The 27,470-nt window shown below is 39.6% G+C and overlaps 3 protein-coding genes across 4 annotated transcripts in view; 2 read left to right on the top strand and 1 right to left on the bottom strand.

Moving 5' to 3' along the window:
- Positions 1–27,470, bottom strand: part of LOC144203035 (peptidyl-prolyl cis-trans isomerase FKBP3-like) — an 81,733-nt gene that overhangs the window by 8,259 nt on the left and 46,004 nt on the right. Inside the window, exons 3-7 of one of the 2 annotated variants that reach the window (XM_077726228.1) lie at positions 19,402–19,528; positions 5,736–5,814; positions 1,630–1,814; positions 1,162–1,368; positions 902–1,104 (exon numbers count right to left, since the gene is read on the bottom strand). The gene's annotated coding sequence lies outside the window, so the exon portion shown is untranslated. Of the gene's footprint in view, positions 1–901; positions 1,105–1,161; positions 1,815–5,735; positions 5,815–19,401; positions 19,529–27,470 lie in introns of both variants that reach the window. The other variant, XM_077726227.1, reaches the window with a different exon arrangement.
- ora2 (olfactory receptor class A related 2) lies at positions 740–1,840 on the top strand. Its single transcript, XM_077725571.1, has one exon. It carries the CDS (start codon positions 833–835, stop codon positions 1,838–1,840), a length of 1,008 nt encoding a protein of 335 aa, XP_077581697.1. The 5' UTR covers positions 740–832.
- Positions 16,763–27,470, top strand: part of LOC144203013 (plexin-A2-like) — a 62,890-nt gene continuing 52,182 nt past the window's right edge. The window contains exon 1 of the mRNA XM_077726186.1: positions 16,763–16,985. The gene's annotated coding sequence lies outside the window, so the exon portion shown is untranslated. The remainder of the gene's footprint in view (positions 16,986–27,470) is intronic.

The following is a 27,470-nucleotide window of genomic DNA, read 5'->3' as shown; positions in this document are numbered from 1 at the left end:
AAGCGGTTATATAGAGGACAAGCATAGGGACTCTTTTAGGAGGGGGTGATACGTCGAGGTCCGGGTAGGTCCTCCTTGTCACTGGCGGCTTTGTCAGCGGATGCGGGGCCGGGACGGATGCATTAGTGGAGTGGGTAACTATGATAATTATAGGAAGGACTACAAAAGACAGCCTTTTTTTTTTAAATTGACGACTAATCGAAAAAATGATTGGGACGGATGCATTGGTGGAGTGGGTAACTATAATAATTATAGGATGGACTACAAAAGACACCCTTTTTTTAAAATTTTAAATTGACGACTAATCGAAGAAATGATTGGGATTTTGTATTTGTTAGAAATATAACAATTTCGTTTTTAAAAATTGTAAATTCCAGACAATTTAAACCAAAGAAGGAACTTTCTTTCCCTGAAATATATACAACTATTGTTGTTATAAAACGTCCTTTTAAAAACAAATATATTTGCCTGAAATTATACACGTACTCTGCTGAAAATACAAGACTCAAAATGTGACAACTAATCATGAACGTTTTTTTTTTTTTTTAGCTGAATGTACATTTCTTTCCTTAGGTACGACTATAATTTTCAATTGCTTCTATTTTGTTCTCAAAATTTTTAATTCTCGGATTGTTACAGATTGAATCTAAAAATGCACATTAATATTCTCCAATTTTAACACTAGTTTTTCTTTTTTAAATATGTTTTTGATTGCTCTATATCCTGATAAAATATTGACACCTTGATCATAAAAATGAGCTTTTGACATAAGGTTCCTTTCTAATGTTGCAGTAATTAAATGTCAACTTCAAAATCCAAAGACTTATTTTAAATGTTAAAAAAAATACTGTTATTTTGTCAAAGAATGCCATCAGAGGAGTTGGTGCGAGGGATGCTGTACCTGTCCTTGACGGTGGTGGGTATCCCCGGTAACCTGGCGGTGATCCTGGCCTTCCTATCGGCGCTCTACCACGACAGACACCTACTGGCAGCCGACGCCATCGTGCTCCACCTGGCCTGCGTCAACTTGAACGTGGTGGCGGTGCGTTGCCTCCTGGAGACCCTGGCGTCCTTCCGCCTGGCCGAAATCTTTGGCGACGCCGGCTGCAAAGGCGTGATCTTCATCTACCGCACATCACGCTCCCTCTCCATCTGGCTCACCTTCGTCCTCAGCGCCTATCAGTGTCTGAGTGTGGCATCCCCCGGGTCATGTTGGGCCAACGTCCGAACCAAGGCCGCTCGCTACTTGGGCCTGGTGTTCCTGGTCCTCTGGTTGATCAACACCTGCATGTCTTCCGCCGCCGTTCTCTTCTCCATCGGGGCCAGGAACGTGTCTGCCTCGGCCCTCCATGGGATCAACGTCCAGTTCTGCATGGTCAACTTCCCGTCAAAGCTCTCTAAGGAGGTCAATGGGGCCTTTCAGGTGGGCCGAGACGTCGTGCCCATGGCTCTGATGACCCTCAGCAGCCTCATCATCCTGCTGTTCCTCTACAAGCACGGCCAACAGGTGAAGGGACTACGCAGCGGCAGCGGGTCACAGCGGAGGGCGGCCAAAGCCGTGGTGACCCTGGTCACTCTGTACGTGGTCCTCTATGGTGTAGACAATGGGCTTTGGGTGTACACGCTCACCTTTAGGAAGACCATGGGAAACTCGCTGGTGTCCGATCTGCGCATCTTCTTCTCGTCGCTCTACGCCGCGCTCAGCCCGCTCGTCATCATCGCGTCCAACAGGAAGGTCAACGGCAGGCTCGGCTGTGGTGTGAGGGTCAAAGTAGTCAAGGAGATGTCCACCAATATGTCCAACATTTCAGAAACTGCAATGGAACGAAAAAGTACGTGAATCAAGTGGAAGGTCTTTGATTTTGTGCTTTGATCCTCATTATAATCACAACGTTTAACAGTCTACTTAAAGTGACGCTGCATGGATAACGATGTCACAGGGGATGTAATTAAACCCATGGAATGCTATGATAGCTCTCTTTTGATGAAAATTGAAAAATATATATTTTGGGTGTGATTTTGTTGAGATAACCCCTTTTTTTTTGATTTTGTGTGTTGGTTCATTAAACCACATATTCATATGAACTGCATATAATGAATTAAAACCTTTGATACTATAAAATGTTCACAAACTTTTTTTTCGTCCCGCTGTACACAGGAAGAATATTATATAATGACTTGACTTTACTTTTAGAAACTAAAACTATTCTTTGACTGTTATGTTACAGCATTAACAAATTGAAAACAATACTACTATTTTACATTCTGCACATCAAATGCAGTACATATCTATCTTTAATTTTGTTATGATTATAGTATGTTTTTATAGAATACATTTGTTTTGTTATATTATGGCAACTTCTGGTAATTTAAAAAAAATAAAAGATTGAAATAAGACTAAACAGTTCAGAAAATGAATGAACAGGGATCGTGTATTTTTTAATATAACTGCAATGCATCTTAAAAGTGTATTTATAAAAAAAGTCAATTTTTCTAAAAATAATTACATTTTGATTAAATAAAAATAATTTTTACTATTTTCTTTCCTTTAGAATTATCAGCAAAAAAATGAAAAGAAAAACTCAATAGGAAATGAATGCATGAATCAGCATGTTTGCATTTTGGCTTATTATCAGCAGGAGGCGACAACCCTCAAGAAACAACAAAAAAAATATCTAAATTGATTCTTGCTGTTTTTTATAAATTTTATTATGACTTTATTTTTTTTAAAGATGTGCACCAAATTAAAGTGCATTAAACTAACTGAAACGATTATTTTCCCCATGAAGTCATTCTTTATTTTTCTCCCTTTCTTTCTATTTTATTGTATTCAAGAATATACATTTATTTGATTTGCTAGCAACGATTCATGATACTTTGCAACCTCCAGTTATATTGCAGGTACTTTTGATATTAAAAAATCTGGGAAAGTATTATCAAGATCAAATATCTTTAATAATAAACTAAAATGACTGCAAACAAATTATTTTCCAATCAATTTGTAGCATTTTAGGAATATAAACAATCAAATTCTCAAATAGATTTTTGGGGGGAATCAGGCAACAGCCACTAGATGGTGTTCAGGCACAGATTTTGATATTTTATCTGTTGCGTCTTCTTCTTCTGATCTTTTCTACATTTTATTTCCTTTCTGACTAAATTGAATTGAAGGATTTTCCTCAACAAGTCGATGGAGTTTTGGCTGTGATCCAAAAATTCCTTTGAGTGCTTGTGCAAAACTGTTACAGACACAAACATAATCATGTATCTCCACACTAAAGAAGTCCCACTTCCCTCCAACTTAATGATCAGCATTGAAAAAAAAAAACAACAACAACCACAAAGCATTCTTCAAGATGACAAGTTCCATGTCTCTTACTCTTCAAACCACTGAAATCTGGTTGGCACAGATAAACAGACTCCGGTGGAATGAAGGATAAAATACATGGAAGATTCGTAGAATTCACGATTCCACCTGCATGACTAAGAACCCCTGTCAAAACAGAATAAAAAAAAACAAACAAACTCATTATTAAAGCATATTTCGTTTACAACATGGTTAAAAACTCCCTTCAAAACTTACCTGGCTGTAAACTACACACAAAAACAACAGTAACAGTATTACACGGCTAGACAAGAGGCTTCTTGGACGACGTCTCAGTAAATCCCGACGGCCGTCTGTTTACCTGTGGCAGGTACGGCCCGTTTTGTCCCCCGCTTCCACCAATGATATGGCGGCAACAAGAGGAAAACCCGCCCCTGAGCTGACCCACACTCCTTCGGTCCTGCCCCAATGAGCCACACCTAAAAGTGTTACTCTGGAACAATCCTGAGTCGATGTGTGGGTATTTTGACATTTCATGGTCAGAAGAGCTGGAAAATGATTGAAAATAGGCAAATTCAGCTCATCTTCAATTAAATTTTAGGGACTACGTGACAATAGAACCTTCAGATACAAGTGGGAAAAGTTTTTGGGGGTACATGTCGACCCCTCTTTGTTTACTGTTTGTACATGGAGACAATATAATAATATCCCCAAGCAAATATTAATTATCCCAAGGAAAGAATGACTCACGATAGTGCAGTACTGACAAGCCCAGTGTGGAGCTAAGAATAGGAGAATGTTTTTCTATAGACAGGTTGTTGCTGTAGAGTTAATAGTTATTATTTTTCAACAAGCAAAAACACAATACAATTTTTTAAAATGAAAATGGCAGATTTTTTTGGAGTGAATTTATCACTACTGTCATTAAAAACTGCATTTCAAATTTTCCAATTAAAATTTTTCTGCTGACAAAATATTTACACTTTTTCTTTTTTAATTATGATTAAATTGTTTTTAATTATGATTAATTATGATTAAAAGCTCAATCAAGTAAATTTGTATTTTTAAAACAACTTTGCCTTTAGTCCAAACTTTTTTCCTCCTCAATATTTATTTATTAAACAAACTTCCTTTTTAATGATCATATTATTTTTTATTAAAGTTGCAAAATTCACTCTTGTAAAATTTTAACATTTATAGCAAATTTCCTTGGTAAAATTAAGCATCACAACTTGCAATAGTTGTTAATATTGTCATTGAAATGTTCTTTTGATAACTAAAATAAGCAATTTTTAAAATGTGTTCTTCTCTGGCATTATTATTATTATCATTATTATCATTATGAGCATCATCAATATTATTATTATTAGTAGTAGTATAGTATTCTTTAGAACTTTATATATCATTGTCCCTTGTAGTACATACTTCTATTGAATGTCATTTTCTGCACCCGTTAGTTACCAAGTACTTACAAAAAAACGACACCAACTTTTTCATAAACATGTTAGCTTTTAAATAAAAGTGAACGCTGGTTTGCAATGGAGAATGTTTTTGAAGCACTTCCTTGTGCGCTTTGACTGTTGACTCGCTTGTCGCGTTGCAACTTGCCTGGAATGCACTGCGAGCTCCATGTCTCTCAGGCAAAGCCAACAACACAGCAACTGGGGGGAAGGGGCTCATTTCATGCCTTTTCTATCGTCACCAAATACCTGCACTTCCACATTGTCGCCTCCCAAATGCCGATAAGCATTAAACAGCAAAAAAAATCTGACATTATGTGGGCATTTTTGCATGAGTAAAACCACCAAGCCACTAACAAACAAGCTTTACAATGTTTGTGATCTATATGAGGACCACACTTGAAGGCCTGGGAGTGGCACCCCGAAGGCCTCGGGGGCTTGGCCGGCTGACAGGTGCGAGCGAGGATGGGGGAGGAGAGTTTGGTGGAGAATTGCAAGAACGGGCATGAGCGTCTTGCCGAAGGAAGGAATCGTGAATCATCGTGAAAGGAGCGCCATAAATGAATTGCCTTGAAAATCCCTCTGAAGCTAGCGCCTGGGTCACTGAGTTGAATATTTCAGTAGAGAAAATTGGCAGTGGTAATCACAAGGGAGGGTTCTCACTGGCGTTTTTGCACATGATCCAAAATGTCCCCGAGGTGCTGTTTTTCTCTACCGCGACTTGTGACTTAATTCGGCAAAACACTTCGATTTTAATCTCCTACAATGATTTTTGCTACATAGACATGATTATCTGACTTGATAAAACATGTATTTTAGCATTGTTTTGTTTGATTTAGTGAATATCAAGTGGTGTGGATTTAAAAGAATCTAAAAACTATACTGTAGCCTGTTGAATTGTGGTTTTTACAAGACAGAGATTATGCTGTGTGAAATAACAATTTTCTTACCTTTCTCAGTTTTGCAAAATGTAGAGATGATTGCCATTCATTGAACTTTGTCCATGGATTTTAAAATTTTCCATTTCCCCTGAAGCAAAAGAAAATACATTTAGTTTTACAAGAGAGAAAAGAACATTTGGAGATACATGCTTTCAAATTCAACTACACTGCTAGAATAGTCTCATTTACATTGTACTCAGATGTACATTGTGCAGGTAAAAAAAATGTATATTTCACAGTTTTTGTTTTTAAAATACAATTTAACACCCCTCTTTGTTTTATGTGTAAGAGGGAGAAAACTTTGAGTGAACATATTATACACACATTTCCCTGTGGTTAATGTATGTAAGCATTTTAGTGTTATTAATGAGATTGAAAAAGGTAGTATAAACCTAATGTATTCTTCCCTTTCAGTGTCAATCATATTTCCCCTTACAGAAACAAATCTTTGCTAGAAAAAATAAGTCAGCTGAACAAAAAAAATCCAATGGAAATTGGAGAACCAAACTTTTAACACTACTAGGCTACTGATGCCACGGAATTTTCCACAAGTGTCTTCTCTCTGAGCCACACTGTGGAATGCAGACAAGACTCAGCAAGTCCAACCGAGAGCGGCATGCGGGCAAGAAGACTTCAAGACATTGCAGCATCACAGAAGGCCCTGGTGTTACACCTCAAGCCTGATGCAGTTGTGTATTTTATGCCTGTGTATACACTATGTACTGCCTTCAGGTCACCTGACTACAGCATCTGAGTTACTGGCGAAAAATCGATTTAAAAAAAAAAGCATGAATTAATCTGCCCAACACTTGTGTGTGGTATTAATTTGTCTGTGAATTGCCGTGTATGGTGTACAGCGACATGTCTTGTCAAAATTATGCAACAGAGGCATGAGTGAATGCAACATCCTTGTTGTGTGTTGAAAGTTAGATTGAAAACCCGAGTGCAAGTTATTACAGAAATCCAGTTTTAGAATTTTTGCGGGAAGTTGTTCAAGGAGAAGACAGGAGACTTCGAAAGAAGACGGGCAAGGAGAGAGAGAGAGAGAGAGAGAGAGAGAGAGAGAGAGAGAGAGAGAGAGAGAGAGAGAGAGAGAGAGAGAATGCCATCTATTTGCGATGAGCGGCGTTGCAATTAGGGAGCATCTTGGGAGTTGAGGCGCTTCCAAGTACTTTAGGGTATTTTAAATGCTTTATAAGTGTTTATTCTGAGTGAGGTTACTTAAAAGATTTAACAATAATTCATGTTTTATGATGCTGACAGTTTAACTCAGGAATGCAGTCATTTCTTTTCTTGACTTGAAAATCAGGAGGTCAACCAGTAAATCTGCAGCTGCGTTATAACGTCCATTTTTATGTCTCGTTGGGCTATCAACATCTCATCAGCCATCAATATTAACACTCACATCTGGCCCAGTCGGCGGGTGGCGAGACCCTTCCACATTCCAGAATACCAACCCGCGGCCAGTCCATTTAAGATCATTAATGGTAGAGGATGGCGGATAATATGACCTCACATCTAACAGAGGCGATTTACTTGACCTCTGTCGCTTTCCAAATGCCTGCGGTGGGTCGCTCGGCGGGAGGTTGTGTGAGGAGGGGTCAGCCTCACAGCTGGGTACTCAAACACTGTCTTTTGCAGAGATTTTTTTGATTCACTGACCTCAGAAAATAGATCTGATGGGTTTGACTTTCGGTTATGTCTGGATTGAGGTACCAAATGTGTGTATGTATAAGCATTACACTAAAACTGTGGACTACAGTGATGAGATAACAATTTTCGTCAGCATATTTTCTTTATCCTCTGCGAAGAACGAAGTATAGTTAACTGAGATTTGTGCACAAGGTATATCGATGCAATTATTCCCTTGTTGATGATGACCAAGGCGAAAATCTGGACCAAAAGCGTAGGCGGCAGGGGGAAAAGAAAAAGTTCATTAAGGGAAGATGGAGTCGAATTAAGCAGAGGGTGAGATGATAATTAGCGCTCATTGATCGAATACTTGCATCTTGGACTTTGAAGGGGAATGGGAGTGAAGGGGTGGGGGGTGGTCTATTGCTATAGCCGGAGACCTCAGTAATTAGACATCTCTTCTTGTGCTGTGAAGGATGTTCCATCCATTAAAAATGGGAAGTGATTGATCAGTGCATTGCTGTTCGAACGCTGGTTGGTAAGTTTGGCAGAAACTCAGTACCGAAATTCATACTTTCTTTGAATAAATCCTTTCCTATTGCCAAGCCACCTTGTGGTGATGTGATTATTTTGCGTGGATTTGTTGGGGGCAGCGTGGCATTCATTTCAATCTGGTGACGGTAGGATTGTGAGTGTGAACGGTCGACTGACAAAGATAAACAGGGATAAAAATGAATTAATTGTATCCTTCAATTCTGGGCTGTTATTGTTTACCAGGACTTCTACCTTTAGATTTAGTAATTTACTACAAAAATAATGTATTGAATAAATAATATGATGATTAAATTCACATTCAACGCCCTGTGAGGAAAATGAATTTCACACCCTTAGAAATAATAATAGTGGCACTTATATTAGTTAATCATTTGGCTTTATATGGAGAACTAACGCCCCCTTGTGGAGTCGCTGCTAGTAGAAAAGCTGCAGCAACATTTTGAATTAAATTCTCCCACTTTTAACAAATTGCTTCAGATGTTGCATAAGCTTGAAATGTGGCCTGCCAGAAGAAACTAGAAGAAAAAAAGCATTTAATACTAGTTTTACATCAATTTAAACCTGTTTTAAAGTGACTTCGGGACACAGGGAGTGAATTCCGACAGATGAAATACTGCAGGAGACATTAACAAGGTGTGCGCGTTCACGAGAAGCAGACAGAACATGGCGAGGGAGCCAAACAGATGAGGACGCAGCATTAAAGAGACACCTCGCCAATGTGAGCATGTGTTCTCCGGAGGCCTTCAATGTGTCATGGGGGCACGTGTGCTATGACACTGCCACTTGCTGCCGCCGCGTGGCAAATGGACTTATTTAAGGCGGTGACAGCAACTAAGGGGGCATTGGTTTCGACCACCGTCGTGAGATTCGAAAGAAGGTTTACAGTAGGTCAGGCTTCTCCGGGAAATTCAGACAAATTAAAAACTGGGGGAAAAATGGAAACCTTTGACATTTATCACATGGGGAGTCCGCAAAGGTCATTGCTTGCTTCCCTTTACTCGCCTCATCCACTCTGGGCGTGTTATTGGCGCAGCAGAGGGGCACCCGAGGGGGGGAGTAAGGAGCCCTGATGTCGTACATTGACAACATAGGTCAGAGATGCGGTTCAAGCAGGATGTGGAGCAGATTGTTTTCTCTCATTTGCACTGACTGTGTTTTTTTATAGTTTTGTTTTGAAGGGGGAGGCCAACTATGTGAGCAAACACTCAATGCATTTAGATTTTTAAGATTTTTCCTCATTTGTCTCTACATTTTTTTCTTCTATGTCACCCTTAATGAGACTAGAGGGAAATAAAAGTAACCTTAACCTCCACATGGACATCACATTTTCATATATTTTTAATGAAGGAATAAAATGACTAAAAATGGGAAATAAATATATATTTCTTGGTAGGTCGATCAACTTCTACATTTCCACATCCACATAGTACAAATTGTTGTATTTCCGTTTAACTACATGACTGCATCTGAGACAGTTAAGATTCCTCTTCTGTTATCTATCAAACAAACTACTTCACAAACATGAAGGGCAGTTTTGACGCTCTGAAACGTACAAATGCTCGCTGTCGCCATAATGCATCATTTCGTGCCACAAACGCCTCAACCTGCATGTCCACTAGACCGCGACCACCTCATCAGAATTTTAATATAATTCCCATCAGTCATGACTGGAACATGTTCAGGCTTTTCCGACGGTGATGATGCAATTTACAATGCGACCTGTCGCTTTCTTGTCAAAATATTAACAACTCCAATAAATCTTTTACCTGCTGGCTCCTTCCAGTTAATGGAAATATAATAGAAAGTAACATGCTGTTCCCCCGATAGTCATATTTCACTAGAAGTTTTCCCCATAAAGTTTTTAAAGTCTACATCATACATTTTAAAACATGCTTACACGAGCAATTTTCTTGTCCTTCTGAAATAATAAAAATAAGTGGAAGAACAACTTAAATGGCCATTCAAGCTGATGCCAAATGTGGAGGAACTGCGTTCATCCCAAAAGGCAAATCCCCCTTTTTGCCTTTTAACATAAGCTTCCTTCATTTCCTGCATATTTGAAGTTCACCAGAAGGAAATGATTTTGCTGTCAAATGTGAATCCCTTGCAACACGCTGTCGGGCGTTTGATATTTCAGGTGGGGTCTCAGTGACATAGAGAGTACAAAAATGTGCCGGGTGGCTGACGGAGTAATTATTTTTCCAGGAAGGAGGAAAAGAGGGACATGCTGTCAGATGTATGCTTTCTTATTTAACACTGACAACCGTGCGAATACTGTATTAAGATTGCATTGCTGAGCGCCGCTGTCCATGGTCCTGAATGTGTTTGCTTTACATGATTGTCTATCATTGAGAATCTGGACTACAAGTATCTCAACACAATATACTTGGAAGTAAATAAACATCAACAATTACAGTCTGGACAATCTGCCAAGTCAAATATTTGGACATCTACCAGTTGTAAGGGAAATTGTTCAATTTTAGTTAGTAACACAGTGGCTGCTATGGACAGCAATTGACGCTTGAATGGTTTGAACTGGGAGCAAGCCAGACTCTTGCCGTTAAAATGGATTGGACCTTCAAAGCGAGCCAGTACATCCCAGTTAAAATGGATTAGATGTGTATCATTGTCAATCCTAGCAAACCAATGAATTGTGTGCTACTTCCAAAAAAAGGTACACAATTTGAAAATGCAATCGAAGTAAAGACAATTTAAATATCTGAAGTGAAGCCATCACAACTGGTGCTTATAAGTTTTCAATCCAAGATCAAAGACGAAATTGGAGGTCCAATCAGTTTTAACTAGGAGCAAGCCAAACCCTCCCAATTAAAAAGGATTGGACGTCTATCACTGTCAATCCTAGTGAAGCAGTGAATTATGTGCGATAGCTAAAAAAAGAGCTACACAATTACAGCATTCAAAAGAAGTGAAAACACTTGAAATCTGTGAAGTGTAAATCTTCCTAAATCCCCTCCAAGACTAAAGATGAATGCCGAAGCACGGTGCTATCCGGCTTCCGAGCTATTTGCGCCGCACATTAAAGCCGAGCGTGTCGGTCGCGGGACGACGAGATGGTGAGGTTTCCCGGCGAGAGGCGCCCTGCTGGGATTTTATCTGTGGCACGCGTGCGGCGGCGAGCAGGCGCCAACCCACCAAAAGACATTTCTGAAGAGCTAATTAACCACACGTGGTTGTCAGCACACCAACTGCAAATTAAAGTCAAATATTTGCAAATTGTATCTCTCACCCCACTTATTTGATTTTTTTAAGCTGGGTATTTTGCACACAGAACACAAAAAGATCCAAGCTGAAATCCTGCAACTAAGATTCAAGCCCAAAGCCCAGGAACAGTGGGGCATGAATGCTAACCACTAGCAAATCATGTATGTACTACCAAGCACTCCATTCCAGCCCACGCTTCAGTTCATTTAGTCTTTTCCTGCTAAATATTCACATTTAGACTACTCCTTTCTCTGACAAGAAAATGCCAATTTACATAGAGCGCAAAATACTGCTTTCATCTAATAAGGCAAATGCAAATGAGCGCCAACAAAGAAGGTCAAACATATTCAGAAGCTTCAGTTTAAAAGAGGGCGAAAATGAGCTGCGGCTTGTACTGCATTTCCATGTGACCTTTAAGTGGACAAATTATAGGAAATTTAAATTGCTTCTTCATGTGATGGCAGTTGTGATTTTTTTCCAGAAAGACATTACAGTCACCAACAAAATCAAGGGGAAAAATTACACAGAATGAGAAGAATAGAAAATTGTATCGGTTAATGCTGTGCAAATTAACAAGTTAATAAGAGTTAATTGCTTATTAATTATAATCACCCATTAAAATCCCAGGCATCAAGGACCCTTTGTTAGGTTGCCAACCAACTGCTTGATGACTCGACCTTCTTGGCTCCTCCCACAAGTGGTGAGCCCAAGCGGGTAAGGGAAAACGCAACTCGTCTTTTGTTCTTGTCTTTTCTATTCTTTCTCTGGTTCCTCACCTAAGAGTTATTTACCATGGGTGACCCTGCTAGGGGCACAAAGCTCTAAAAGAAATAGCTCCTAAGATCATTGGGACTAACAAACCCCCAACCAAGATGGGGGTCTAGGTAACTGACTTAATGTGACAAATTTTTTATACGCCTCAACTTACAATTAAATTGTTAAAAATAATCATGGCCTAACCGTAATATTTTCTTAGTGAGCCAATGGTATTTGACCAAATTACACTTGTTTGGACTGTTAAAATCCATCTAGTTAAGCACTCCAAAAAAGTCATTTAGACACCAGAAGTGGGCCAAACATCTTATACACAGAAGTATTTTGTGGCCTTAACAGAACAAAGTAATAGCAACACGTACTGATGACTGACAGATCAATCGCTCATTATTCCAACCTCAATTCCAAGCATTTTAATTTCCCTCCAAAAAAGCTCAAAGGTACTTATCTTAAAATGTTAATGTATAATGTAGACAACACAAAAGACGCAGTAGGAACAAGAGACGGCATACATTCAGTAATTGTTTTCCCTCTTCTTTCGTTTGATGAATATCTCATTAGAATGTGGCAGAGTTGGATAAAACCAGGTGTTTAGAAGCGATTGTGCAGACAAAAGGAGCATTTGGAGAACCCTCTCCAGGCATTTTCTCCTGTGCTTTGGAGTGAACGGTTTTAATGGCCTTCCTGTGTTATTCTCCAGTGTGTAATGACGGCTTGATTGGGGCTGATGTCTGCTTTCATTGACACACGGCCCACGTGTTGTTATGGTAATTTCCATGCAGTAGATTGCATCTCGCCGGGTGGCTGGCCGTTTCGCTCGGGTGCAGTCCACCCGTAGGGAGAACATCATAATGATAATGAAGCTATAAGAACAATAGTATGGTGTGTAGATACAGTGGGGAAAATACGTATTTAGTCAACCACCAATTGTACAAGTTATCCTACTTGAAAAGATTAGAGAAGCCTGGAATTGTCAACATGGGTAAACTTCAACCATGAAAAACAGAATGTGAAAAAAAACCCTGCAGAAAATCACATTGTTTGACTTTAAAGAATTCATTTGCAAATAATGGTGGGGAATAAGTATAAGCCAAAAGTTAATTTCAGTACTTTGTTATGCACCCTTTGTTGGCAATATAGAGGCCAAATGTTTTCTGTAACTCTTCACAAGCTTTTTACACACATGTTGCTGGTATATTGGCCCATTCCTCCATGCAGATCTCCTCTAGAGCTGTGATGTTTTGGGGCTGTTGTTGAGAAACACAGACTTTCAACTCCCTCCACAGATTTTCTATGGGGTTGACATCTGGAGACTGGCTAGGCCACTCCAGGACTCCTTATTTTCCACACGGAAATAAATTATTTAAAAATCAAACAATGTGATTTTCAGTTTTTTTTCTCTTTCCACATTATGTCTCTCATTGTTGAGGTTTAACCATGTTGACAAATACAGGCCTCTCTAAACTTTTCATGCAGGAAAACTTGCACAATTGGTGGTTGACTAAATACTTATTTGCCCCACTGGACACCGAATAACCACGGCAGTTACCCGAGCAATGAAGGAAGCCGGCGAGTGGTCCCCATCTTACTTCCTTCCAGGCAGGCAATTCAAATTGCTTTACACAGAACATAAACAAGCGAGTAAACAATATAAAGTTGAATGATCACCTCAGCTCTGTGCAATTTACATCCGACGTCCCACCGCAGACTTTTCATTGGTCATCAAGGCCAAGACTTTGACTACCTCTTTGACATCCAATAATGTTGCTGGAGATTGACTTTCGACCTTCATTCTTAATCTTATATGGGTGAGTCTGAACTTACCCCGTAAACCATTTTTTTTGTTAAACGCATCAAATTGAACAAGGGGTTGAAGCGATTACTACTTTACTATGCCGCATCAACATTTAGAGGTTAAATATGATGAATTGTAATTCAGCCCAAAGCATCAAAAGGGAGTTTCCTGAGAAAAACAGCAGAAGTCCTAGTTTTCTTGTTGCAGGGAGTTAGCATTGGTGCGAGGGTCAACAGTTTAATGTGAAAAATGTAGTGACTAACTAATTTCGTTGTGATGGTCTGATTTAATTGCCTTATACCACTTGATGGGTCAACAGGCACTCTAAAGACACAATAATTTGTAAACAAGACATTGAAAAATCAATTTCACATTCTAGATGTCCTTTAAAGAGCTCTTCTTAGAATGCTTTATGCATAGTGTACATCCAACAAGTCAATAGCAAATACACATTCTCTATAGCCACTAATAATTGGGTTGTCTGAAGGTCCTGAGCATCTGCACACAAGAATCCATAATACAGCCCTTTTACTCCAATGAGAGTCACAAAAAGGTCTATAGAATAGAGTTTGACCTTTACTAAATGAATCATGACATCACAAAAAATTCCTATGGGAGTTGAGACAATGAGATTTCATTGATTTGAGTCATCGTTAGATTGAACTCAGTTGTTGTTGTATTTTGTGCATCATAATATACATACATTTATGATCGTTTGTAGGGCTGGAGTACTTTTACTACAGACTCACACTATTTTACCACAAGAATAAGTGAGCTAGCTAAAAAAAAAAGCAGCGACTTTGCTTCGAAGGCACCATTTGTTGTTCCAAAACTTGGATGTACATGACAATTCAACATGATGGGCACCACATCCCACTATATCACAGGGTACAGATATCAAACTAGATGGTCATTTTCCTTTTTACCCCAGAGGAAAATAATGGAAAAAAACTCAGGCAGACCAAAGCACACTTTCTCACTTTGTCAGACAATTTTAGGTGAGCTTTGCTCTCAGAAAAAAGCGGCTCAAGTGTTTTAGTAGGTTGGTTGTGTAGTACGGATTGCACAATTGCATGAGTTTTTACTTAAATGTGGAGATTAATGGAAGTAGTCAGTGAAAATAAATTTCTGAAGTGTTCTTGAGCCAGGGTAGTATTATGCTTTATGAATTAATGCAGTTTTTTTTCATCTATTTTATATTGAAGCCTCACTTGAGGGATCGAAGGACATTCATTCAGTGGTGGGTTTTAGCTGGGTTCTCTTAGCCTTTTGATGATATCATAAAATGTAGATTATGAAGGACTTTCCTTTTTACATTGAGAAATGCACTTAAAAAGTCAGACAATTTATACGTGCAGATTTACTCAAACTGGGGAACTTCACCTTATCCTTCCATTTTTTGGGGTACATGTTGCAGGCAGCTATAAAAAAATGAATAACTATCTTATTAAGTTTTGCAAATGCTTATACTTCATTTACCGTTTACTCATTGTCCCAACTTCTCTTTCACAAGTGTGCACCCTTAACAACGATTCATGGGATTGCACACGGTCTTAAACTACTTCGCCAACTGCTGTGATGCATTTAATCTGACACTGTTACGTTGCCCGTGCACGCCCCACTGACTCGTGCCGGCAGTGAAGAATGGCATTATTATTATTATTGAGTGCGGCTAATAGGAGCGGCGCTCATCCGTCCTAGTGGGCTTACTAACTCCTCCATCAAGGTCTCTTCTGCAGTGCACAAAGCGCTTTAAGTCAGATGGAGGACATCTTCAATCACCCTATAGGCGTAGCAATATGGTTCAGTTTGCATTAGTACGTAAGACATTAAAGAAAATTGAATTTCTAATTGCATGTATATGAATAGTTGGTTCTCAGGTGTGGAACTAATAAAGTCATTCACCACCATTGACGGCGATTTACTAGATAGTCTCTGTTGACATTGCTTAATTTTAGATATAATACTTATTTAATTAATGCTATTGACCTTTTTAACGCATGACTCTGTACCCTGTGATGACATCGCCTGAGCTTGGGCCAACATATCGCCGCCGCCATCTGCTCGGCCCTCGGGGAGTCCTCCGGTCGCCCGCAGCTGCCCGTCTGACATCCTCAACTCTCGTCTATGTTGATAACGAGTGGCCGACAGCTGCCCGATGGACCCCATGAGTCTCTTTACGGAAATTGTATCCTCATCCATCCATCCATCCATCCAACCACGTTTTATAGCACCTGTCCCACCTGGTTTGGGGCGAGACAAGGGGGGTACACCCCAGACTGGTCGCATATAGACAAATAAGCCTTTACACTAACAAGAACGGGCAAACTAGGGACTTTTGTGAACTGGGGATTTAAAATGAAAACCTGAGGATTGTAGGCTGACACACTAACCACGTGTTGCCCAACAACACAATTCCTCCATTCTTGATAATTGCGTGACATTATTCCAAACATGTAATAGATATTAGTACCAATTTTGCACGTTACTGCATGATTAATATTCTGCTCACATCCTGGAATTTTTACTATCCGTGCCTCCACTACGCAGTTACACAAATCAGCCTATAGATAGCACTGTTCCAAAACAATCTCAATTCTGCTTTCGCATATGAAAGAAAACCGAGAGTAAAATGTATTCAAAATTAAAGCCAAGGTTAAAAACATAATTGTTAAAATTGATCAAAAAAACTAATATGAGTAATATTGTCTGTTGATATGAGACTTGCAAAAAATACTATTAAACATTTGTTCTTCATTCACATTGACAAGGTTTAACCATTCAAAAACCATGCTTTTCACACACACAAACGCACGCACACACGGACACACACACACACACACAGACAAACACACGCAGACACATACACGCACTCACACACACTAATGCACATAAAATCCGACTCGTCCAACCATAAAAAATAAGCATTGCGACGCCTCGAAGCACAGCCAGAGGATGACGCCATGGGAGGCGTGCACGTTACGTGAGATGCACATGAACCAAGCCGCGTGTGTGCGCGCACAGAGAGGAGAAAAAGAGAGAGAGACAGAGAGAGAGGGAGAGAGGGAGAGAGAGAAGGATGAAATGTTGGCTACGGGGAGCATGATCAATGCCACAGCTAGGCGGGAGGGTCACTCGTCGGAAGAGAGGAGGATGCTCGCCACTGCGCGCGCCACTTTACCGGGCTGCTGCGCGTAAAAGTCGCCAAGCGTTACCACGCGGGTGCACGCTGACCTGACCGGACCAGACGTCCCCATGCGCGAGTCTCATCATCTTTCAATGTGAGTGCCCCCCTTTTTTTAAAGTTAAGTGTAGATATACATGTATATATGTGTGTGTACATATATATACACATACATATACTAATATATACATATACAAATATATATATATATATATATATATATATATATATATATATATATATATATATATATATATATATATATATATATATATATATATATATATATATATATATATATATATATATATATATATATAATATATATATAATATATATACATATGCATTGAAAAGTTTGGAAAGGGGGAACTGGGCTGGGTTTGGTGATTATCTAGAAGGATTAATCACTGCTGGGCTTTGTGACTGACACTCACTGGGAAGGAGTTAAAAAGCTGGACATGCAGTCGCAGTGCCAAGCTCCACAATGTTGACCAGTGCACGTGTGTGCCATGTTCATTTAGAAGGGATTTGCACCGCTTTGAACTGGTGCTCTCTCTCCTGGGTCGGCCTTATCTGGGCGGCCAGTTGGAGCCGATTCTATTCTTCTTCCTTCTCTTCTTCTTGGACCCCTCAAGAGGGGTTCGAGCTTCTGCTGGGGAGAAGATGGGAAGCTCTGGAGCCTCCGTCGGTGAGGCGCTTTTATCGGGAACTTGCTAATTTTAGAATTCAAATGATTGGAAATGGCCAAGAGAGATGAAGTTGGATTTGGGATGAATTCTGTTCATTGAGGGGAGTTTGAGGATGGATTTGCACTGCGGGTCCAAGTCAACAATTATCATTTCATGGCTATGGGAGAATTTTATGGAGAGGCTGTTTTCCTACATTTCGAGTTACATTTAATCAATACGGCTGTGCTTTACCAGAGACGTTAAAAGGAGAAAAATGCTACAAAATAAATAGAATCTAATTTCAATTTTAATGAGACATAAGTAATCACTTTTAGATGAAATAATTTTTCAAATTTAGAAAAACAATGTCATTATTGTATAGAAATAAAAGCTGCCATTTTTACAAATAAAATAATGAGCTTACCACTTTAACTTATTCATAGTGAGCATTCATTTCCAACCTTTCCTGTTCAATTGGATTGGTGCCTATTGCCATCCGTTGGCCATACATCATTTAAAGAGGTTACAGTTGTCATTTTCACCCAAAAAATATAGGAAGTAGTGGCCTCATTTTAATAAGAAAAAAAACATATATCTATATGTATATATATAAAACCCTTTCTATTTATCCATATGCTGCCATTGACGGTGATAGAGTCCAATTCATTTAAATGGAGAGTTCAAAAGATGTTTTTTCTACCATTTTCACTCCCATGAAAGTTCTAATTCAAAAAACTCCCCATTGCAATCCAAGAACATTTAATTACATTAATTTTTGTTGTTCCGTTAATTAGCGCTGTGCTCATCAATTGTGTTCTTATGAAAGTTACACAATGTACAAGACAAACATCATTCCCAGCTGAGTACACATTGTTTGAATAGAACTGATAACTACCCATCAATTTGCAAAGAACGTCTCGAAAAGAGAGTAAGTGGACGTACATGCAATAAAGAGCAAAGCAATCAAGCATAAAAAACAGCTACTGTTGGATTGCCTATCGATTTCTCAAGGTTTTCTCCCCCCTTGCTGTCATTCCTTTTCCTATTTTTCGTTAATTCCGAGCACACAATTTTGTCCTCCTGACCCTGGAGAAGAAGCTTGATGACTTATGTGGGGGTAAAGTCCTTGAGAACATCTGTCTGTGTCAACCCTGGTGGAGACGCTATCTGTGTTGGCCGTTAACGAGGCCGAAAAACAAAACCAACAGAAAGGAAGCGCCAGATTACGCTCCAGTTCAATCAGTGGCATTGATGCAGTAGTCATTCAAACACGGCGGGGGTAGGTGGGGGGGGTGCGATATGGGTCAGCAGCACAGGCGAGTGCATTAGGGCATCAGGCGAATTAGTGTACGTAACACAATTACATGGTCTATGAGCGCACAGCCTCTGCTACTACTACTACTACTACTATCCGGAGACCCCCCGTCCCACTCTTGCCCTCCGGAGCATCCACACCTCCCCCTAACTACGAGACCGCTGCCCACCGAGAGGCTGATTAAACACGACCGTTACGAGGCTCCAGCCCAAAGAGGAAGAGGAGGAAGAGGAAGAGTGTTGGCGTATTAGCCTAACATTAGGTACGCCTGCCTAATTTCATCGCAGACAATACAGGAGATAGACTTGTTAACAGAAATGTTGGGCGGAGGGAGAATGCTCATGGAATTGTGCCATTTTTTTATGTGCCAGTGTGATTTCAAAGAGTGAGAAAATAGGTTCATTAAAGCAAAATGTTTTTTTTTATGTGAATTATGTTACGTGTAGGCATGGTAAGATTAAGGTTAATTGAATCATCCAAAAGTTTCACAGGCTTTAACTAAACCAGTTTTTTTAACGTGTGACTGACCTCAAGGATGTCTTGGAGAAAATTGCCGCATTCTCATAGTTGGACGTGGACTCCAGATGACAAACGAGGTCCATGGCAGACATTACTATATTTTCACCAATGATTATGGGACTCTGAATCCAGATTGCTGAAAAATACAAAGAAGGAGTAATGTAAATGTTGAACACTACCAGCCCCGTCATTCAAATGTATAGAACTACAATTGTTTTCAATGCAAAATATTAGTTAAGAAACATTTGATAAATCATGTAACACATTTTTACCCCCAGGTTTTATATGATAAATCCTAGTTTGTTCTCATCATACTGTTTTCTTCCTCCAAAGTATTGGGTTTGTAGTCACGATTTTGAAAAATCAAATCCACTTTGTAATTCTTTTATCTACATAATTATTTATAATACACGTACATTGTTGTGGAAGACAAAGAAATGCCATATCCAAAATATTTTCTGCATAACCACCACCACCACCACCACGTAAAATCGGAAATTTTCAAAATCACCTCTAATTGGGCAAAAAACAAATATCTATCTTTGTAATGGCTCATTGTCATTTATTTTGCGAACAAAGGAACACAAATAAAACGATTACAACACAGGGAGAAATAAGTGACACAATGTCATAGAGCCTCTGTTGGGTTTGAGTTGAATAAAGTAAGCTAAAGTAAGAGTGATGCAATATGACTCAAGTATTATTGGACAGGAGGACCATGCTCTTGTTCCATTTCATGCAGTAATCCCGAAACCCACGAACATTGGCTTTCGCAGTTTGTTTTTTAAAGCAGAATCACTCCCACACCACAGGATTCTCTCAAGAGAAATCCGATAATCAGGCCTTAAGAATCCTCAAATTACCTTTCATTATCACATTGTTTGTAACCCACTCGGTGTAGCGTACAAATCTAATACGACAAATGAAAAATGAATCCTAAAAATATTCAATAGTGCAGCCCTAACAAGAATTCATCTCTGACTGCATCAATAAAAGAAAGAATCACTTCCTTTGTAGAGGTACAAATTTTCTTGATCGGAAATGATGAGAGGATGTTGATTTGCTGCGCGGAAGGAAGTAACTCTCCAGGCAGACGAGAGTTTAGAAAGATGGGGAAAAAGATGCTGACAATGACTGGAAGTGGAGGAGGCAGAACAAGAGAGAGGTGGAGACGAATGAGAAAAGGAGGGAACAGCAGGAAGGAGAGAAGTGAATGGGCAACTCACCTGCCAGATGGCTGCTCTGGCTGCTCAGCACGCAGCCAGCCATGCATTCTGACAAAACGTCATCGCCAAACACAATATCCATATTGTCAAGTGTTGTTCGGAGTCAGACAAACAGTGCCATAACTTTGGCGAATGCGTTTCGTGATGGGAAACGAAGAAACAATATGCTCATCATCAGATAAGAAACAAAGTAGAAAACCTAGATAATTTCAAGAGCAACTAGAAGGAAATAGGATGGTGACACAAATATATTTTTTTCCTAAGTATTTCACACAGACTTTGAGTTCATCCCTCGGCGAACGTTTCAACTCGATGAGCAAAAGCGAATAACAGATGCCTGACATCCAAGCTCAAGTTTTTAAATTAAAAAGTAATGTTTTTGGATATTTATGGAATGCAAATATTGGTGCTGTGCAGCTTCTAATAGAAATGGAATCCAAATTCCAGAAATATTTTTCACTTGACGTTTTTTGATCAACTGGCATAGAAGCGCCATTGAGTGATAATAATCATAATAATGACATTTTCCCTGCTTTTCAGTGGCCGTTAGGATATGAAACCCTGTGTGGTGACATTTGAAAACTAATTCCGTCATTTTAGCCACTGGAGTCTCATGAGAATTTAGCCGGATTTTCCCTCAAAGTCATTTTAATAATTGCATTGACTTTAAAGAAATCACTTCTATGATTTGAACTGTGTTGTAAATGTAGCATTTTGAGTGCAAAAAATGCATTCTCATTTGAGCTTAAATTATTTTTTTAAATCCAGAAATAGTTCTGAAAAGATAAATGATTTGGGGATATTTTTAAAAAGACAGTGATTTGCTTGTCCTGTGAACTTAATGAGGATGAAGCGGTTAAGAAAATGAGATAAGATGAGATGAGATTTGCTTGTTTAACCACCTTCTCTAAGTTTCACCGGATTGTACTTTTATTGTCGTCAAAGCCAGTGCATGCATGAGTGAATTTCATATTTATTTTCCATGCTGGCAATCTAAAATTCCAACTATTATTATACCGTTTCTAAAAGTTGAATTTGCACAATGTCTAAGTAAAGCTTACTTTCATTTTTGCAATGCATTAGTTTTATAAGTAGAAGGAGCTTTTTGTGAGGTTAAGAGATCTCCAAACTTTCATCTTTATAAATTATGAATGGACCTCAAATCAATGAAAAATTCAAGACTGCCTTGTAGCCAGGAAAATAAAAGCGACCTAGTGAATGAGCTTGGTTGTCTTTCAGTCTTCACATGATTTGAGGGTTGTTATTGTTTTTTTTAATTTTTTTTTTACATAGGTTCAAGATTTATAAAAGCGAGTCTTTGAAACTTCATAGAAGCATCTTTGTTCAAGAAAATGATAAAAATGTTACACCACTTAGCTCTAGGGGGGCTTTAACATTTAGATCAAATGAGTAATTTGTTATTTACCGTGCCCATGAGGCCATGCTAAAATTTGCTTTGATAGGCTTATGAGAACAACAGGAAACTGTTTTCTTGAAGCAAGAATAATAGTTGGCATTGTTCCTACAGAAATAAAAATCATGACAACATTGTTTTTGGACCCCTCTTAGCATTTTCAATGATCCAACATTACGTTTAGATAACGCCGCCTTAAACGGTCAGATCGATCAGAGGTCTTTCTTGCGTTCCCTTAACAAATTCAGTCTCAGCCAAAAATCAATGGCACACATTCATAAAGCAAACCATCAAAGATTACAGAGAGATGCCTCACAGCTGACCATGGGAGATAGTCACTTCCTCATTAGCAGCCAATCCAGTTGGGATGTCCGCTCCAAGAAGACTACTGACAACTCGGTGACTAAATCCAGCAGGGATTTATTTCAGTCAGTTACTAAATCAAACGTCTGCTCATGTGGGTCCAGCGAATGACAATTTTATTTTTAACAGCTGTGCTTTTCATGAGTTGCCCTTCGAGACTATTGGTCAGGGTCATCCAACTTCCCCAAATTTTAAAGCACTTCAGAGATTTATAGGAGAAAACGTTAGTTTGGGAGTGAAATTAAGGACAATCTGGATTCGGCCGAGCATACCAGAGCGACTGTCAGTGGAGATAATCCGGGTTGATGCGTATATTTGTACAGCCTTCGGATGAGTGGCCGCTGTGGTGGTGTTTGCCATTCGGATTAAATGTTAAAAATGGTTTGGGAGCAGCAGATGTTTAGTGGGAAAGCAAGTATGCACACTATTTGCCAATTTATCTATCCCTAACTTCATAAAATGTCTTATAATATAATAATATCAAACTAGCAAAGTATCACTGGGAAAATATTATAGGAGTATTACATTGTCTTTGGCAGTGACCGCAGTATTGCTAAATGGGTGGGTTAAACTTGGATGTTTACACCTTGATGTTCAGATATGTTGCTATCTTACAGCAGAATCTTTGCTTCAATTATAGTAATGAGATGACTGAACTGCCATTTTGAGACTGGAATCTGTTTGTTTTTAGTATCTTAGCAATATCTGTTTAGTTGGGAATGCATTGTGATACTATTAGTATCCTTAATTAGTGTTGGAAATGTCATGATATGATCATTATCATGGTAAGGGTTCTCAACTCTAGTGTGTTAAGTATATTTCTCAAGCATTTCAGCTACATTACATTTTCGTGCCCCCCAAAATATAGCTATTGTCATGATGTAAAAATAAAATATGGTCACCTGTTCTCTGTCTGATACAGATTCTTTTTAAAACTACTTATCTCAAAGTGATGATCAATGTTGTATTTCCATTGATTGATCTCTAACATCCCAGTAAATGTCTCAATCAGTATTGGGACAAAGACTCAAGATACTCTCACTATTATTGTGATACTATCAGGAAAATTGGTTTTGTGAATTTTGCCTCATGTTATCGTGATACTAATCATAAATTAGCACTTGCTTGCTCTCATTTTTAGTTCCCTAAGTCTCAAAATGATTCATCAGCAGCTGTAGGGTTATAATGTTATAGATTGTAAAGACTCAAAGCCAGCCAACTCCAACCTCCTCTTGTTGGACTTGCAAAACCACACCAAAGAAGAACAAAGCCAAGAAGGTGCACAGAGGTTTCATCAGGATAAGGTGTTTGATTTTGCTTGCGTGTGGCGCTACTGGATTTATGGATTTATGGACATATGCGCGTTGTGGCTTCACGAGGATGCACAACAGCAGCGAGTTTGATTATTTTTCCTCGCTGGGGTGTAGTCGCTGCCAAACGTAATGGATTTCCCCCCGGCAGGCCCCGATGATTTATGCATGCAAAGGCAATGTGGCCCAGCGTGCTCGTAACCGAATCAGTCTGGGTGGAAATGTATCGTTGTTCAACATGAGAGTAGACGGTCAAAAAAAAAAAAAGAAGTAAATCTTAAGTCTCTTAGTCTGAGTAGTGACTGAGCCTAATAAAAATGGCTATTAGAGAGTTGTATTAGTCTAAAGAACGGCTGCTGTAGTTCTCGTCTTCAGATCGAAGAATGAGAGATCACGTTTCAGGATCTTTCTAGGATTACAACGGGATTCTACACCAACGCTATAATGTCCCTGAATTTGTGCACCAGTAAGAATATATTAGGTGTCTTGCGATTGGTAGGCGACAAATACTGCCCAAAAAGTCAGCTCGGATAGAATTCAACATACATATATACGACCCTAGAGAGGCTAAACAGCTTAGAAAATGGAAAAAAAAGGGTTGAAGCTCCAAATCAGATCGTGGGCCCTAAAAATGCCTATTAACAAGTTATAGCTATTCAAAGGACATTTACTGTCATTCTCATCTCCAGGCTGAAGTAGAAGAGTTCATATTTGAAACCCTGGCTTTGCACTCCCTGCAGTGGCAGCGGTTGCAGATCAAGTGTGGCAGGGACCTCCTCGCCTTTGCCTTTTTTGCTCACACTTGTGCACTTAAGAAACATTAAAGATGAGGCACGCGGGGCAGCTGATGCAGCAGGTGATGCATCACCACCACAACCACAAATGCACTTCCTCTCAGTCCTTCCCCTTTGCTGAATTATAGAAGAGTCTCGTTGGGTTTTTTATTACAAAACCGGAGGTCACTTTGACTTTCCATTCTGTCGCTCATCGCGTATGCTAGACGAGGGGCCTCGGCGGATGGAAGAAGCCCGCTTGAGGTCACCATTAACTGAGGAGGGCCGACAATGAGATATATGGATGAGTGAAGAAAGGGACGAGAGAAGAGCCACGCACAGCTAAATCAGACTGCTGCAGCAGCCATGCCCTTCATCTGGCCGCCTTTTCCTAACAGCAATTTCAGATACAGTCCTGTATCTGCATGTATAATGCATGCGGGCACAGATAATGGCATGCTATGCTGGGGGGTAGGAGTTGGGAGGGGCGGGAATGTTGCCGCCTGTGTTGTGGCGATGTGTTGGAATTGTCCCCCCGTGTCACATTTGCCTCGGCCCGGCTCCCTTCGAGCGTTCTCCGCTTATTAGCAGCCGAGCGCGTTGCCATGACATAGTGCCATTTTACCGCTCCCGCCAGACATCCGCTGCTGCTAGTGCGTTGAGATTAGGAGCGAGGGCCGGAGGGTTGGTGGGGGAGCGGAGTGGAGGGAGTGGGGGGCGTTTTTGTGTGTTTGGTGAAGCTCTCATAGTCTGTGCTGACCAATAAAATGCCGCTGCTGGGGACCGAAAAGGCAATCACAGCCTTTATTTGTAGGAGAAAGAGAAGAAAACAAAATCACTGCGGAACATCCAAGTGTGAAAAGCCATAAGCGGATAAAAGACTCTAAGTGCAAATGCATTGTTTCCATCACGTGTCATTAATCTGTTGATGCATGGTTTCAATCGTAAGGTATACTGTTGTTTTGATGAAAATCCTTTACACTAACATGTACGATACTTGTATCATGTTCCAATGATTAAACTTGGATATACATATTGTCACACTCATTCACAGTACCATTAATTTCACAATTTTCAGATGTGTTGGGAAATATTGTAATGTGGAGAGTGGCAAGTATGATTTGTCACTATAGCAATCCCCTGTTCATAACATGTTTTGAATTCCAGACCCGAGCATAGTTGGTGATTGTTTTTGTAAATATTCCGAGCCTTGAACAAATGATTTAATAAACAATAGACTTTGAATTGTAGTGTCACAAAAGATGACAGTACTTCTAGAATCAAAGGCATGCGAAAACTTGCTAAATCTCGCCACAAATATTATGTCCCTGAGTCAGCAAGACGCCATTCTTTTTCCATTCGGCAAAATCCTTGCGAATATGCTTCACTAACCCCAAATGGACCGAATCGTAACTTTCATCTTGAAGGGTTTATTTAGCTGTCTACTCGTTGCTAGGCAGAAGTCTTGGTAGCTGAAAAAATATTTGCATCTAACAACCCGTGCCCACTAAGCCGTTTGATTGACAAACTAGGGTCTGACGGCACAGAGAGCCGACAGGAACAAGAACAAGGCAGACTCTCACGACAGGAATTAATGGGGATTAAGAGGCGCGTCTTTTCATAGACTGTTAATTTCGCAATTGAATCACCACTCTGTATTAAATATAAATTTAACACCCTGCTACCTTCAATGCAGACTGAATGCCGATGAAATGAAAATGAACCATGGACCAAATGTCCTGAATTTCATAGTGCAGCAACAATGCATATACTATATATCCTATGGGGCTGTCTGCAGTGTGGTATTAAAGCTACACATTATGTCCTCTGAGGGTTGTGTGTGTACACATACACAGACTTGTTTGGCCCTGGCAATAAAAGTGATGGATCTTGACAATAATATATATATAAAAAAAAGAAAATGCTAATTTTCTAAACAAACCTGTGTCTTTTGCCTTGATTCAATCTGCCATTCGCTCTAATAAAGACGCCATTTTCATGCCCCAATTCACATAACGCAAACCCAAGAAGGTACCAGTCCGTGCAGTTCTTATACGTAGCCCGCCTCGACCATGTTTGACCTACTTCTGTCGGTGCAACATTGTAAACAGATCTGCTAATTGTCTTCATTTATTCATTTGGAAGTCAAGTTGTGTTGCGGCTGGCAGACTCCCAGCTCGCTCATGTGTAACGTGTACAACCGCTATGCACACACACTCACTAGCGACCGCCATCGTCATGTGTGGATTTTGAGCAAAATCTCAACAGGAATATCCCATTGGGCCGGCATTGCATTCACATTTTATGCAAGCTCAGGCAACCCCAAAACTTTCATGTCAGGAAGAATGCGAGTCCTTTTACTGAAAGTGGACATTCTGGTAAAAAAGATGCCCTAATTGGGCTTGCGACAAGCTTTGGAAAAACTGCAAAGAAATTAAAAACAATTACAAATTCGCAAAGTGATTAACATTTTCTTCCATCAAATTTGAGGACCAAAAATGGGAGTAAATAGCCTAAGAAGATGAGCTGTGTTTACCTATCAAAAGTCCTTAGCCACTATGATTCATTCAAATAAACTGGCGTTTGACCGACATTATTATTTATGGACAATCGCATGGAGTATCTTTTAAACAATGTATAAGTTAGGTTAAAAAAAAGTATAGCATCTCAACTAAAGTCGGTGTTCTTTGCACGCTGGTCAATAAACTCAAATGATCATTATCGGTCTTTGTCTTGCCCATAGTCACTGGGGCAGAAAAGTGAAAAGATAACTCGGCACACAGCGAGACCTTCCATTGACCATTTTGAAAAGTTAAAAACAAGCACTATTGAGTGGGAAAAGGGGCTGTTTTGTGCCCGACCACAACCTTGTAATCATGAAGATACAAGTTGTTGTGATGGTTGTAGTCCGCTCACTTTTCCGCCCCCATGGTCTTTTGTTGTTATTGCTTCGCCCAGCCTCATAAATCGAGGCCAGGTGAAAAAGCTGAGG

This window comes from Stigmatopora nigra, chromosome 10, assembly GCF_051989575.1.
Source record: "Stigmatopora nigra isolate UIUO_SnigA chromosome 10, RoL_Snig_1.1, whole genome shotgun sequence".
Taxonomy (NCBI): Eukaryota; Metazoa; Chordata; class Actinopteri; order Syngnathiformes; family Syngnathidae; genus Stigmatopora; species Stigmatopora nigra.
Note: the sequence above shows the minus strand (reverse complement) of the source record. Positions and strands in the feature narration are given on the sequence as shown.